This window comes from Borostomias antarcticus (assembly GCF_949987555.1).
Source record: "Borostomias antarcticus genome assembly, chromosome: 14".
NCBI lineage: Eukaryota > Metazoa > Chordata > Actinopteri > Stomiiformes > Stomiidae > Borostomias > Borostomias antarcticus.
In genome coordinates, this window is record NC_140247.1 from 17,670,109 (window position 1) to 17,686,518 (window position 16,410).

General features: G+C 52.3%; 1 protein-coding gene across 1 annotated transcript in view; it reads right to left on the minus strand.

Moving 5' to 3' along the window:
- Positions 1–1,875: 1,875 nt before the first annotated feature.
- jakmip1 (janus kinase and microtubule interacting protein 1) overlaps positions 1,876–16,410 on the minus strand; it is a gene marked incomplete at both ends in the record, with an annotated part of 30,038 nt that continues 15,503 nt past the window's right edge. Inside the window, 13 exons of the mRNA XM_084449055.1 lie at positions 1,876–1,926; positions 2,061–2,126; positions 4,505–4,714; positions 6,360–6,437; positions 6,627–6,695; positions 6,976–7,041; positions 7,181–7,234; positions 8,151–8,252; positions 9,467–9,565; positions 12,432–12,494; positions 14,247–14,330; positions 14,542–14,670; positions 15,158–15,286. Of these exons, the coding sequence (XP_084305181.1) occupies positions 1,876–1,926; positions 2,061–2,126; positions 4,505–4,714; positions 6,360–6,437; positions 6,627–6,695; positions 6,976–7,041; positions 7,181–7,234; positions 8,151–8,252; positions 9,467–9,565; positions 12,432–12,494; positions 14,247–14,330; positions 14,542–14,670; positions 15,158–15,286 (1,200 nt within the window). The remainder of the gene's footprint in view (positions 1,927–2,060; positions 2,127–4,504; positions 4,715–6,359; positions 6,438–6,626; positions 6,696–6,975; positions 7,042–7,180; positions 7,235–8,150; positions 8,253–9,466; positions 9,566–12,431; positions 12,495–14,246; positions 14,331–14,541; positions 14,671–15,157; positions 15,287–16,410) is intronic.

Genomic DNA, 16,410 nt, shown 5'->3' on the forward strand with positions numbered 1-16,410 from the left:
ACTAGTTTATTTTGGGCCTGTACCCTAAAGGTCCTAAATTTAAGCAGGGTGAACAAAGATTTATAAATATCTGCTCCCTACAGGCTAAATGAATTATTGCACTTTCTTGGAAAGAAATGGGTAAACCAAGTATTGGGAAATGGTTTAAGGAATTGTCCTTGTGCCTACCTATTGAAAAGATCACACTCTCTCCGTCCATCTCGTCCTCTGTGACTGCACCCGTTGGTTCCCTGTCTCTGTCCCCCTGAGGATCGTCGCCGCGCTAACCGCTCGTTTGCTGCTCGTCCTCTGCTCTGCTCCGCTCGTCCGCTGCTCTGCTCCGCTCGTCCTCTGCTCTGCTCCGCTCGTCCTCTGCTCTGCTCGTCCTCTGCTCTGCTCCGCTCGTCCGCTGCTCTGCTCCGCTCGTCCTCTGCTCTGCTCCGCTCGTCCTCTGCTCTGCCCCGCTCCTCCTCTGCACTGCTCCGCTCGTCCTCTGCTCTGCTCGTCCTCTGCTCTGCTCCACTCGTCCTCTGCTCTGCTCCGCTCGTCCGCTGCTCGTCCGCTGCTCTGCTCCGCTCGTCTGACACAATGTCCCTGGTGGTCTTGAGCTCTCTCCCCTGACACAATGTCCCTGGTGGTCTTGAGCTCTCTCCCCTGACACAATGTCCCTGGTGGTCTTGAGCTTTCTCCCCTGACACAATGTCCCTGGTGGTCCTGAGCTCTCTCCCCTGACACAATGTCCCTGGTGGTCCTGAGCTCTCTCCCCTGACACAATGTCCCTGGTGGTCTTGAGCTCTCTCCCCTGACACAATGTCCCTGAGCTCTCTCCCCACGCTGGAGTCGGCATCCAGGTTCCACGTGAGCAGAGAAAGCAGGATAGATCTCTTCTAGAAAAAACAACAACACTGATAAACTGCATCTATCTCCTCCCAAGTCTCTGACAGCTAAAGGTTCACTTCTCAGTCAGGGTTTTAGTTTGCATTCCAGGTTGGGATCTTCCACAGAAAAGTGCATGTTTATCAAAAAGGCCATAGGGTTTTGTGAGCCGTCTACAAATGCATAAAAAACAAATATGTTGTGATTCATTCTCTCTCTCCACCTGAGCACCTTGGTACCTTGAGAGGGGGGGGGGGCATGGAAGACAGAGAGGAAGAATCATCATTATCATCATCATCACCATCATCACCACCACCACCACCACCACCATCATCCTCATCATCATCATCATCATCATCATCATCATCATCATCATCATCATCACCACCACCACCATCATCACCACCACCATCATGATCACCATCATCATCATCATCATCATCATCCTTATCATCATCACCATCATCGTCATCCTCCTTGTCATCAGTTGTATTGCATGCTGGTGCTGTACATGTATAAACACTGAGGTTCTGGCCCATCTGGTTCTGATATGGCTCCATCTGCAGGTCCATTAACATGTTTACCTGTATTCCATCTGCAGGTCCATTAACATGTTTACCTGTATTCCATCTGCAGGTCCATTAACATGTTTACCTGTATTCCATCTGCAGGTCCATTAACATGTTTACCTGTATTCCATCTGCAGGTCCATTAACATGTTTACCTGTATTCCATCTGCAGGTCCATTAACATGTTTACCTGTATTCCATCTGCAGGTCCATTAACATGTTTACCTGTATTCCATCTGCAGGTCCATTAACATGTTTACCTGTATTCCACCTGCAGGTCCATTAACATGTTTACCTGATATTCCACCTGCAGGTCCATTAACATGTTACCTGTATTCCATCTGCAGGTCCATTAACATGTTACCTGTATTCCACCTGCAGGTCCATTAACATGTATAAACACTAAGGTTCTGGCCCATCTCGTTTACCTGATATTCCATCTGCAGGTCCATTAAGGCCAAAGAATAAAAGCTAAAGAGAAAAACAGAAAAAGGAACAAAAACTAAAAGAATAGAATGATGTGAAAGAGGAGAAGAGAAGAGAAGGGTTATTCTGAAGGAACAGAGCAGAGCAGGGTTATTCATTCTGTGAAAGATACATGGCGGTGTGTGTGTGAGTGTGTGTGTGTGTGTGTACCTTCTCTTCTATCTCCTTGATATGTCTCTTCTGCATCTCAAGCCTGTCCTCAAGCTCCCTGATCCTCTGAAACACACACACACACACACACACAGATCAGGTCTGGACACACACACAGACACACCCAGGTCAGGCCTGGACACACACACACGCACACACACACACACACACACACCCAGGTCAGGTCTGGACACAGACCACACACACACACACAGGTCTGTAGTACTAGAGACAGACCACACACACACCCAGGTCAGGTCTGGACACAGACCACACACACACCCAGGTCAGGTCTGTACTAGAGACAGACCACAGTACACACAGGTAGTACACAGTATGCTGAAGCTAACACCATAGTATGGTCCATAGTGCAGATAGATAGTATACAGTAGCAGGGCCAGTTCTAGGGGAGCACATGTAATGCAATTCTAAGTCGCTTTGGATAAAATTATCTGCTAAATAACTAATGTGATGTAATGTGCATGGTTAGGCATTTGCCAGCCATTTGTCTGAGTCAAGTAAAATTGTGATCCATTAAAATATGTGCCTCAGAAACATGTGTGTCTGTCTGCAAACAGCAGAGCCCTGTTCTCACAGCACCCAATTCACACAGCACCCGCCCGCTGAGGACGCATGACCTGAGAGAGAAAGTTCAGCACAACCTTCTTAATCTCCTAATCCTCTAAAACCTGCTCAGGGCCCCCGGGACCGCAGGGCCAGCCAGGAGAGAGAGGCGGGCCAGAGAGGACCAGGAGAGAGAGGCGGGCCAGAGAGGACCAGGAGAGAGAGCACGGGTCAGAGAGGACCAGGAGAGAGAGGTGGGCCAGAGAGGACCAGGAGAGAGAGCACGGGTCAGAGAGGACCAGGAGAGAGAGCACGGGCCAGAGAGGACCAGGAGAGAGAGCACGGGTCAGAGAGGACCAGGAGAGAGAGCACGGGTCAGAGAGGACCAGCAGAGAGAGCACGGGTCAGAGAGGACCAGGAGAGAGAGGCGGGCCAGAGAGGACCAGGAGAGAGAGCACGGGCCAGAGAGGACCAGGAGAGAGAGCACGGGCCAGAGAGGACCAGGAGAGAGAGCACGGGTCAGAGAGGACCAGGAGAGAGAGCACGGGTCAGAGAGGACCAGCAGAGAGAGGCGGGCCAGAGAGGACCAGGAGAGAGAGCACGGGCCAGAGAGGACCAGGAGAGAGAGGCGGGCCAGAGAGGACCAGGAGAGAGAGCACGGGCCAGAGAGGACCAGGAGAGAGAGGCGGGCCAGAGAGGACCAGGAGAGAGAGGCGGGCCAGAGAGGACCAGGAGAGAGAGCACGGGCCAGAGAGGACCAGGAGAGAGAGCACGGGCCAGAGAGGACCAGGAGAGAGAGCACGGGCCAGAGAGGACAAGGAGAGAGAGGTGGGCCAGAGAGGACCAGGAGAGAGAGGCGGGCCAGAGAGTACCAGGAGAGAGAGCACGGGCCAGAGAGGACCAGGAGAGAGAGCACGGGCCAGAGAGGACCAGGAGAGAGAGGCGGGCCAGAGAGGACCAGGAGAGAGAGGTGGGCCAGAGAGGACCAGGAGAGAGAGGCGGGCCAGAGAGGACCAGGAGAGAGAGCACGGGCCAGAGAGGACCAGGAGAGAGAGCACGGGCCAGAGAGGACCAGGAGAGAGAGCACGGGCCAGAGAGGACCAGGAGAGAGAGCACGGGCCAGAGAGGACCAGGAGAGAGAGCACGGGCCAGAGAGGACCAGGAGAGCAGAAGAAGAATTCCTCCACGTCTGCTTACAGTATTTCAACCACTACGGTGCCTCCTCAGGCCAGTTGCTACTCATCTGACAGGATGACAACAAACTTGTGTTAGGAAGTGAGGTTCTACTTGTGTTAGGAAGTGAGGTTCTACTTGTGTTAGGAAGTGAGGTTCTACTTGTGTTAGGAAGTGAGGTTCTACTTAGTACCGGTTCCAAAGCAATAATGAGCTGGATGGCATGTTGGGGTTAAGGAATGCAAGACAGGTCCAGTTGAGATGACTGAGTTGTTCAGGGCTCTGGACAGGTGTCATTAACAGGTGAGAACAGTGAGGGTTGGAGGGATACACAATGACACAGGCACACACACACAAACACACACACACACATAAACATACACCCACGCATACTGTACGCACGCACGCATGCACACACACACACACACACACACACACACACACACACACACACACACACACACACACACAGAAACTCCCTATGAGGTGTGACTCCTGGATCTATATCTATCTCTCTCTCTCTCTCTCTCTCTCTCTCAAACACACTCACACACACACACACACACACACTCACACACTCACACACTCACACACTCACACACTCACACACTCCCGCCTCGCCACATCTCAGCAGCGCGTAGTGTTGCGGTAGCAGCCCAGCTAGGGACCCTGGCTCTGTAGCCGTGTGGGGGCCGGCCGGGCCTTACCTGGTAGGCCTGCTGGAGGAGCTCCATGCGCTCCAGTAAGATCTGACTGTCAAACTGCCGGCTCTGCCTGAAAATGTGCCTCCTCAGTTTGTCCACGGCCACCCCCAGCTCCGCCCGCTGCCCGTCTGACAGGGCGTCGCCCACGGCCACGCCCGCCCCGGGCTCCCGCTGCAGAGCGCTATAAAGCGTGGCCTCCAGCTCCTCGATCCTCTGCCAGCCGCACACACACACACGCACACACACACGCACGCACACGCACAAACATGTGGGCATATGCATGCAAGCACACACCCGACAACACACGCATGCACATACAGTACATTTATGCGCGAGCACACACACACACACACACACGTGACCATGGCAGATATGGAAAACACTGTTCCACTTTATATTGAGTTTCACAAGGATCCCGTGTTTGCACGATAACAAGAGTGTAACAACAATCATACTTTCTACAACGGAGGGTTTGGATACTTGATTCCGATTGGCTAGCAGCTGTGGTAAAATACTCTGTAACCCACGGCTGCGACCGCATAACAATTAGTATTAATGCGCCGTCAATCTCATTGACGAGGCCATTGATAAAATCAAGCGGTAGGCTATGTTTTGCGTAGCAACCACTCGCAGCAACCTCGCCTTTTTCGTATCCTATTACAATAACGCACTCATCAGTTCGACTCCAACACTTCCACACCCCTACCAGCAAAAACGAGTGCTCTGGAGAGCTGTTTTAATAACTGCACCATAGCTGGAAATATTCAAATAAACGTGAACCACCCGAATTATGCCTTATGGCTTATGTGAACAAGGCCAACCCAAATAGCCGAGATAGCCTATGTTGCCTGGCAACCATTTAATTCAAAACTATAGCCTATCGCGGAAGATTTTGGAAATACTAAAATGATACCGCTACCGCGTCGGGCCTAACAACGCCCCGTAGCTGTGGTAAAATCCCCTGTAACCCACTGCCTCTCATGGTCAATTGCTTAAATATCGTACAGGTACATACTGTAAATGGTATGTGGTACTACAGAGTGCATGTACATCGTACTGTACTGCATGTGGGACACATTTAGCCCATTTGTGACTTACTGTAGTTACTATGGCAATGTGGCTGTTACCATACAAACACATTGTTTGACTGACTCAATATGAAGTGAAACTATTAACACAAATACACACCAAAAACAGACACAAGCTGACCAAATCAAAAGTATATAATGATAAAGAGAGCATGATGAGTGTTTCACACACCCGCTGGCTGGCTTCTATCATTAGTAAGAGTTAGAAGAATAAAAAAGGACTCTTCATGCCTATATTCTCTTCTATAGGTATCTCTAACTAAACTGCTCTGTAATTATGATGTGTATTAATAAACATTTCTATGACAATCTAATTCATATATTACACTAATTCATGAATTGAAAAGAAAATCATCAGATTGCTCAGCAATAATCACATACAGATTATACAGGGATAATTCACAGATTAATCCATCAGATTTAGGGCTGTGATGAGCAGCCAAGATTCCCAAGCATATGAGAGTCGTTTCTCTCTCCATGTCTGTTCAGCCCGTTTGGGGCTACGCTTAAAAGATGCAGTATCCCGACGGTGGATGACAACCACATGTAAATAAAGTTTGATTTGATTTATTAAGCGCCCTGGGGTGGTGCATATGCTATCATATCTGTAATGTTCATTATACATCTATAAGGAGTTCCGCCACTACATGTTGAGAGCCTGACCGCTACTGCTGCTTGACAATAAGACAAACCTTGAGTCATCTGCTGGACCAAAGCTACGAGAAGACAGACACAACGCTGCATAATCCCATCATGCACTGGGGCCCTACCATGTAGGCCTGGTCTAGAGTCTGCTTCCTGTAGTCTAGCTCCTCCTCCAGGAATCCCTTCTGCTTGCTGAACAGCTCCTGAAACACAAACCACATCACAGGATATCACATCAACAGGGTTCAGGGGAGGGGAGGTCGGTACAGTTGATACTGACCTGCGATGATTTGTGGACCCAAAGTCAGTTTGAGGGTTTTGTGCTTCATGGTTGTATTTGGATAGGCGCTGGGGAAATCTGATCAGAGATCTGCGTCTGCGGCCGGTCTCACCTTGTCGTTCTCTAGGTCGATCATCTTCTGCGTCAGGGCCGATTCTGTGTTCTCTATCTGCTTCAGCCACTGGAGAGAGAGGGATGAGGGAGAGAGAGAGAGAGAGAGGGAGGGAGGGATGGAGAGAGAGAGATAGAGAGAAAGAGGGAGGGATGGATGGAGAGAGATAGAGAGGGAGAGAAAGAAGGATGGATGGAGAAAGAGAGAGAAAGAGGAATGGAGAGAGAGATGGAGATGGAGAGAAATAGGGATGAGAGAGAGAGAGAGAGAGAGAGAGAGAGACATGGTTGAACCCTACAGCTGCCGTTCCGTGTTTGTCCAGCGGGTGTCAGTAGAGGCTGAGGCTGACCTTCTCACACAGAGACAGCACGGTTCCAGCCTGGATCACTGCTACCTGCTCCTCGTTCCGCAGGTTCTGGACAGGGGAGAAGAGAAGGACATCAGGTTCCGTGTGTCAGGAGGTTCTAGATCTGATGGGACTTGTTGCTCTGTTTAGTTTGTCTGTTGGGTGTAGCCAATGGAAGGCGTGGTGTGGAGAGATGTAGTCAACTCACCCCGTTGTCTCCCAGGATGTCCAGCTTCTTCATCAGCTCTGGGATCACAACATCCTGCAAAGGGGTCAGGAATAGGCCTGGGTCAGGGGTCATGCTGTACGTATGGTAGGAATAGACCTGGGTCAGGGGTCACGCTGTACGTATGTCAGGAATAGACCTGGGTCAGGGGTCACGCTGTATATATGGTAGGGATAGACCTGGGTCAGGGGTCACGCTGTATATATGGTCACGCTGTATATATGCAAATGTGTGTGTGAGTGTGTGCGCGCACGAGCATCTATATGTGTGTTCGACAGTTTGTGTGGTGTGTCTGCGTGTGTGTGTATGTGTGTGAGATGATGTGTGCCTGTGTGTGTGTGTGTGTGTGTGTGTGTGTGCTACTGTAACGGTTAAAATATTATATGCATGAAGTTTGGCAAAATCCAAGTTCAATTGGTTTTGTTGCCTGGGGTGCACTCTAGTGGTGGTTGGCTAGTTTCTGTTATAGTCGCGTGATACCTCCATGCTCGTCCCTTTTGCCATGAGAACGGAGAGCTATGGTAGCCTAGGTTATGCTCCGGTCCTATTTAGTAGTAAAATCCAATAAAGTAAAATACATATAATAAACTGTGCTCAGATGTTGTTCATAAGGTCTTCCTGATGAGTTTTATTTCATTTATTCATAGTTTGTGACATTTTTATCCCTCAGTTTATCGATTAGTGAGTTGCTGTCCCGCGTTAGCTATTAGCTACAGTAGCTTGCTGGCTACTGTCTTGCTGTGGCTAGCTAGCTACATCCCGCCTTTGTAGATATTAATTTGATGCGTTTGAAATATGATAGCTAACATTTTCCTATGTTGTTAATGCTGGAGCAGAGGGTAGCCTACAGCCAACCACCCACTGATGTTTGTTTATTGTGCCTCCAGAATAAACCGTAAACCAAGAGAGAACATGTCTGCGTGGTCAGTAGACATTCGAGGGTTTACACTACCTTAACGCCCTCCTGGTGGCAGTAGACCTGCAGGGCACTGCTGCTGTTCTCAGGGAAGGTGGCCATGTGGAGGTTCAGGGCTGGAGACCGGCGCTCCCTCTCCTGTGAGGGACGACACCAGCGGTTATTAGTTATTACTATACACACACACAGCACCATAGTTATATACACATCTTTCTTGCCCCTTCTCTCACAGCTCTTCCTGCAGTACTGTCCCAGATAGCAAGCGGATCTGGGCCATATATGGGCCGGAACTAAGCCACAAGTGCCAGATCTGGCCTGTATATGGCCCTGATCGGATTGCTGTCTGGGGGTACAAACAGACCGATGTGTCCATCTGGCAGGTATGACCTCAGGTGGTCCTACAGACGCTCAACAAGTCGTCTGTCCCCTCACAGACAACCATGACCAGCTCAGCCACTCTGGCAGAGCACAGCCGTCATCACATGTGGACTGGCTGTGGTCCAGGGGTGGGTAGATCAATGACGGTGACGATGGCGGTGACTGAGGTACTTACATGGTGGACAATGAGACAGCATGCTCAGGATCTGTCCAAAACGAGGTGGGCGAAAAATAAACCTGGATTCAAACGGAGACGCAAACCGAAGCAGCATGGTTTCTAATGAGGAGTGAGTGCCAGCGACTGCACGGCGCTTTGCCACCCCCCCCCCCCCCAGTCCGTTTCTGCGTCAGCAGCCCTCAGTGATCTCATCTTAAACGGGCGAAAAGGTGTGTGATGTCATGTACAAACAAACAGACAGAGTCAGTACAAACATTTACATGAGTGAACCGTAGAAATGGTGGCAACTAAAGTCCACACAACCATGTGAATGGTATTCTGTCCTTCTTCTGATGGATGAACGTAATGGAATGTGAGGGGTGATGTGTGATGGGTGAGGGGTGATGGGTGGGGGGTGCCATACATGTAACTGAAATAGATGTAATTATCTTTATGAAAACAACAAAGGCAACTCAGAGACCAAACTACATGCAGGGAGAAGAGACAAATGAACAAAGATGTGGCGGATGGTGAACTTAAATACACTTTATTCCATTAAAAATTACTCATCTTTAGACAACATTGTACATCTTTCAACTTCAAAAAATACAACTTTTGCAGTCTGCTGGGGATAGCAGGGCAGTCAACATGCAAAACATGGAAACAAAAACATACAGTGACTATGTTTGTGCACTTGAATCTGAATGTGTGTGTGTGCGTGATCTGGTCACTGGATGTAGGTTTTGCGTGGGGGCGGGCGGCCGGTCAGGGGGGTGCATGGGGGCGGGAGGCCAGTCAGGGGGGCGCTCTCTCTTACTTCCAGCTCCAGCACCCTGAACTCCAGCAGCTCGTTCTGGTCCCGGCCGTCCTGAACCTCCGCCTGCAGCCTCGACTCAACCTGTTGCAGCACACGCATCTGTGGCGCGCGCACACACACACACACACACACACACACACACACATATATATAAAACAAACACACCCATGCTCTTGACTTGTCTCTAGTATTTTCTTTCACTGGGCAGTGGCTAGTTTCAGTGCAAACTAGAATGGAGAAATAAGACACCTCCTTCCCTCCACTAGTCTGGGGGGCCACCTTGGGCAAGTGGTACTACCCTCTTAGCCCCCCTACCTGGGGTAACAGGAAACAAATGATGGCAGAACAACAGAGAGAGAGAGTGACCCAGCCCGGTGGAAGCCCGGGGCCCCCGTCTGGAGCCAGGCCGGGACGGAGGGCCCGTCTGTGAGCGCCTGGTGGCCGGGCTTTCCACAGAGCCCGGCCGGGCCCAGCCCAAAACAGCAACGTGGGAACACCATCTCCTTATAATCCATCCCATAGACACACCACCCGCGGGAGGAACCGTCCGGGTTGTGTGGGCTGCCAACTAGGTGGCAGTGAAGGCGGAGGGCACCGACAGACCGGACCCAGATGGTAAAGGCTGGCTCTGGGGACATGGAATGTGACCTCGCTGGGGGGGGAGGAGGTGGAGCGATACCAATTACACCTGGTGGGGCTAACCTCCAAGCACAGCACCGGCGCCGGAACCAAACTCCTGGATAGGGGTTGGACCCTATTCTTCTCCGGAGTTGCTCATGGTATGAGGCGTAAGGCAGGTGTAGCTATACTAGCTAGCCTCCAGCTGAGCGTACTGGAGTTCACCCCGATGGACGAGAGGGTTGCCTCCCTACGCCTTAGGGCTGTGGGGGGGGGGAACTCTGACTGTGGTGTGTGCATATGCACCAAATAGCAGTTCGGAGTATTCAGCCTTCTTGCAGACCCTAAGTGGAGTCCTATTTGGGGCTCCTGCAGGGGACTACACTGTCCTATTGGGGGACTTCAATGCACATGTGGGCAATGATGGAGACACGTGGAGGGGCGTGATTGGGAGGCATGGCCACCACGATCTGAACCCAAGTGGTGTTTTGTTTTTGGACTGTGCTAGTCACAGTTTATCCATAGCAAACACCATGTTCGAACACAAGGATGCCCACAAGTACACTTGGCATCAGAACACCTTAGGCCGAAGGTCGATGATCGATTTTGTTATCGTATCATCTGTTCTGAGGCCACGTATCTTGGACACTCGGGTGAAGAGAGGGGCAGAGCTGTCCACTGATCACCATCTGGTGGTGAGCTGGTTTCGATGGCGGGGGAAACCTCTGGACAGACCTGGAAAACCCATGCGTGTAGTGAGAGTGAACTGGGAACGTCTGGAGGAAGAGCCTGTCCGGAGAGAATTCAACTGCCACCTCCAGCGGAGCTTCTCGGGCATCCCTGTGGAGGTTGGGGACATCGAACACCGTGGTGGACACCGGTGGTCAGGGAAGCCATCTGACTGAAGAAGGAGGCCTTCCGGGACATGTTAGCCCAGTAGACCCCAGAAGCAGTTGCAGGGTATCGACGGGCCCGGAGGGCTGCGGCCTCGGCCGTGACCAAGGCAAAGCAGCGGGTGTGGGAGGAGTTCGGAGAAACCATGGAGAAGGACTTTCGGTCGGCACCAAGGTGCTTCTGGAAGACCATCCGACACCCCAGGAAGGGAAAGCGGGGGACCATCCAAGCTGTGTACAGCAAGGAAGGGACACTGCTGACCTCAACTGAGGAGGTCGTTGAGCGTTGGAAGGAGCACTTCGAGGAACTCCTGAACCCGACTAACCCATCCTCTACGATCGAGGCAGAGCCGGAAGATGAAGGGGGGTCATCGTCAATTGGGGGATTGGCCTCCGCCAGGGCTGTGCTTTGTCACCAATCCTGTTTGTGATTTTCATGGACAGGATATCGAGGCGTAGCCGTGGGGAGGTGGATTTGCAGTTTGGTGAGCTGAGAATCGCGTCGCTGTCGTTTGCAGATGATGTTGGCCTGATGGCATCATCGGCCTGCAACCTCCAGCACTCTCTGGATAGGTTCGCAACTGAGTGTGAAGCGGCTGGGGTGAGAATCAGCACCTCCAAATCTGAGGCCATGGTTCTCAGCACGAAACCGGTGGTTTGTCTGCTCTGAGTAGGAAATGAGTTCTTACCCCAAGTGGAGGAGTTCAAGTATCTGGGGGTCTTGTTCATGAGTGAGGGAACCATGGAGAGGGAGTTGGGCCGGAGAATCGGAGCAGCTGGTGTGGTTCTGCAGTCGCTTTACCGCACTGTTGTGACGAAAAGAGAGATGAGCCAAGCGGCGGAAATGAGTTCTCTGGAGGGTGGCTGGGGTCTCCCTGAGAGATCGGGTGAGACGTTCAGTCATCCGGGAGAGACAAGGAGTAGAGCTGCTGCTACTTTGCGTCGAAAGGAGCCAGTTGAGATGGTTCGGGCATCTAGTGAGGATGCCTCCTGGGCGCCTCCCTAGGGAGATGTTCCAGGCGTGTCCGGCTGGGAGGAGGGGTAGACCCAGGACCAGGTGGTGGGACTACATCTCCGCACTGGCTTGTGAGCGGCTAAAGATTCCCCAGGAAGAGCTGGTTGATGCTGCTAGGGAAAGGGATGTCTGGGGCCCACTGCTGGAACTGCTGCCACCGCAACCTGACCTCAGATAAGCGGATGTCGATGGATGGATGGATATTTTCTTTCAAAAACTAGGAACAAGTGGTTGTGAGTGTGAGAGTGGTTGGCAGGGTCGTATAAAGACTGCAGGGCGTGACTACATGAGAGAGAAAAGGGACACCTGCACACTTCCTAAAATAAGGAAAATGCATGCATTTACAAAGTGCTAACATGTATTTATAAAGTGCTCACATGTATTTACAAAGTGCTAAGTGTTTTCGGAGTGCCACAGGAAGCAGGAGGTGTTCCAGTACCTTCTCGTGGAGCTCCTGATTGGTCCTGATGAGGTACTGCTTCTCCTCCACCCATTTGGAGTCCTGCCGTCAGAGCAACACAAAGCAGAGAGCTGCACACCACTGAGACACACACACACACACACACACACACACACACACGCGTACAAGCCTGAAAGTTCTCCTAGGCCCAAAGCACAAATAAAAAGTGATATGACAAATTTGGATCCGTATACGTAGACACACACACATACAAACAAACACACACACACACATAGGACTTGGCTGTAACACTGCTTTATTGCACCAACCAGATAAAAAGGTCCCCCACCTCAGTGAAACAGGCAGACCTGAACAGGGCTCAGTACAGCAGGCTGAACACAGGCAGACCTGAACAGGGCTCAGTACAGCAGGCTGAACACAGGCAGACCTGAACAGGGCTCAGTACAGCAGGCTGAACACAGGCAGACAACAGCGGAGGGCGACCCAGGTTGAGAGCAGCGCGGCGTGGCACAGAGAACGGGCCATTCAGAACCCAGCGGTGAAAAAGGCAACATGCAGCAGTGTCACAGAAAACAGGCCATGCAGAACCCAACAGTGAAACAGGCAACCAGCGGTGGACCATGCGTGATCCATGCCAACAGACAGAACAGAGAACCAAGGAGGCCAGAGAACGATGATCGCTGGCCTGACAAGAAACCAAAATATATCTTCAGTATCACAACACTGACCAACATCTTAGCAGTGTCCAGACTAGAGGTCTTCACGGGTCGGGTAAATCCGAGAGGACCCGAACTGGACCCGAGACCCGTACGGGTCCGGGTCCACATTTCCACGCTTTGATTATGGTCAATTGGGTTCGGGTGGATCCGATTCTATTACCTCGGGTCTCGGGTCTGTGTCATTATGCGTAATACCCGAGAGAAACGCATGACGCGAATTCAGTGAGACCGCGGGCGCGACGCGAGCGGAGACACGGCAGCCACCACCAGTAGCCTACCTTGTGAAAAATAAGCTGAAAGAAAATGAATATAAAGAGGTCAAACCTAGTGGCAGCTTTGTGTAGCCTTATTTATTTACGGCCGTTTCATTTCCATGCTGCCACATCACAGCCTGACAAAACAGCGATTGATCCTGTCAAGATTGAGAGGATAAATCGCAATTCCATCAAACTGTGATGCAACAGCATGCAAGCCAACAGCCGTGACAGCCTAAGTGATTAATGCTACTGCTACTTGCTACTACTGCCTGTCGGATCTGTAAAATACCCGATCCGACTCGGGTCTCGGGTCTCTGTCCTACTCCTGCTCTCGGACAAAATCGGGTCCGGTATACATATTTTAAAAAATGATCAGATTTAGTCGGATCTCGGAACAAATGTCTCGGGTCCATCTCGGTTTCGGGTCCACATTTTACACCCGAGAAGACCTCTAGTCCAGACCCTCATTGGTTTTGACCAAAACATTTCCCAAACCGTGCTTAGTATAATTTTTCATAATGAGTTTGACTTAATTTTCAACTTTGAGCAACAACATGTTTGTGACATGTGATCTCTGGTCTGGCCGTGACTTGATCAGTCTTTTGACACTGTTCTCCAGGGTAGATCTGCTGTGCGAGAAAAACCCTTGAGGGAGGGGAGGGGGGGGGGGGGGGGGTTCTGAGAGTTGGAGCGGGCGGAGCATGCGGACGCAGAGCTGTGACATCATGGGCGTGACATCACAGCAGGATTCTGCGGCAGAGCCTGTCTGCATGGCTCCAGACCAGAAGCAGGGCCATCACACAGACCAGAAGCAGGGCCAGGGGGGGCCTCCTCTCTCCGCCCCTCCCCCCTTTTACCTGCCCCCGCTCGGCCAGGGCCTTCTCCAGGTCCACGATCTTCGCCTGGCAGCCAATCAGATCGGCCTGCAGCTGCTCGCGCGTCTGTACGAGAGGAGGGAGACAGCCAATCAGAGAGGAGACAAGGTCGAAACGCATCAGCGCAGCATTCTGCGTATACGTGCTACTTGAATTAAAAACTTGATAATTTAAATATTAAAAAGAGGAGCGGCCTCGGATTTTTGGGCTGGAGGCGTTCACCTTTTTGAGTTACGAACTCGAAAAATCAACACTCTCCTGTCGCCGGCCGACTCACCCGCGCCTCCCGCTCGGCGTCCAGCAAGCCGCCGCTCTGCTCCTGCAGGAGGGCGTAGGCACGCTGCAGCGCCTGGTACTCCCGGGTCAGCTGACGGAAACGCAGCTCCGCCTCCTCGCGGCTCACGCCCTGTGCGCCGGCGAAGGGGCGGGGTTAACAAAAACACACACACAGGCACGCAAGACGGGGTTGAGGGAGGGAGGAAGGGATGAGAGCGGAGGAGGATGGGTAGTGGAGGGGTGGTGGAGAGGGATGAGGATGGAGAGAGAGACGGAGGAGGTTACGGTGCTGACGGAGAGAGGGAGGAGACAGCCATGAGAAAGGAGAACGACGGTGCACCGTGGATGGGGATGAGAGAGGGATGGAGAGAGGGATGGAGAGGGGGATGGAGAGGGGGATGAGAGAGGAATGGAGAGAGGGGTGAGAGAGGGATGGAGAGAGGGATGAGAGAGGGATGGAGAGGGGGATGAGAGAGAGATGGAGAGGGGGATGAGAGGGATGAGAGGGATGGAGAGAGGGATGGAGAAAGGGCGGAGGGCTGACAGAGAGAGGGAAGGGGATGAGAGAGGAATGGAGAGGAGGAGGAAGAGGAGGAGGAAGAGGAGGAGAGCCGTACGTCCTCTAGGTCTTCCTCGGGAGTGGCGGGGGTGTGGTCGGTGAGGTCAGTGTTGTAGGAGGTCAGAGAGGAGGTCTCAGAGTCCACTGACTCCTCGTCAAATCCAAAATATGTCTCCACAACATGCTTCTATAAAGGGGGGGGTGAAGGAGAGAGGACAGGGAAGAGGGTGGGAGAGAGAGAGATGGGGAGAAAGAGACGGGGGGAGAGAGGGAGAGAGGGAGAGAGAGAGAGGGAAGATGCGGCAGAGTTGTATTCATGAACAAAAATGCACAAAGAATGGCAGTGGAATAAACAGCATAGTGTGATCCACTACTCAAAAACACCAGCATATCAAAATACACAGCACACTGTTAACACACACACACACACACACACAGATTCATCTACAGTACAATTCCCACCCGTCTCCTACGAGACCCTAGCTCAGACCCTAAGATGATGAAACATTCACACCCCTGGAGAGAGCAAGATTAAGATCTCCCTCCCAGCTCTGTCCTGCCCCCCAACCCCATCCTCCCGTCTCCATGACGGGACTAGAAGCCAGAGACGGGCGGGGTCCTGAGGCCTGGTCCTCCCAGAGACGGGCGGGGTCCTGAGACCAGGTCCTCCCAGAGACGGGCGGGGTCCTGAGGACAGGTCCCCCCAGAGACGGGCGGGGTCCTGAGGACAGGTCCCCCCAGAGACGGGCGGGTCTTGAGGCCTGGTCTTGCTCACCGTCATGCTTGTAGGTCATCTCCTGACAGCCGGAGAAGTAGAGGCAGACCAGGGTGCACAGGCAGATGAAGAAGGAGAAGTAGAGGATGAGGAGGAAGTACTCCGTCATGATGGCTCTGTCGTTCTACTGTGGGACCTCCCTCTCTCTCTCCCTTCCTCCCTCTCTCTCTCCCTCCCCCTCCCTCTCCCTCCCTCTCTCTCTCTCCCCTCCCTCCCTCTCTCTCTCTCTCTCTCCCTGGGCCCCTGGAGCACTACGATCTACCTTCAGCGCCGTGCATACGCAGCAGAGAGACGCGGCAGAGAGACACGGCAGAGAGACACGGCAGAGAGACACGGCAGAGAGACACGGCAGGGAGACACGGCAGGGAGACACGGCAGGGAGACACGGCAGGGAGACACGGCAGGGAGACACGGCAGGGAGACAGCAGAGAGACACAGCAGAGAGATGCGGCAGGGTGTGTGAGCTCACACGCAGACACAGAGGACGGCCTGGTACCGTCCACTCGCCTTTGACCCAGGAAACTAATCTTCAGTCT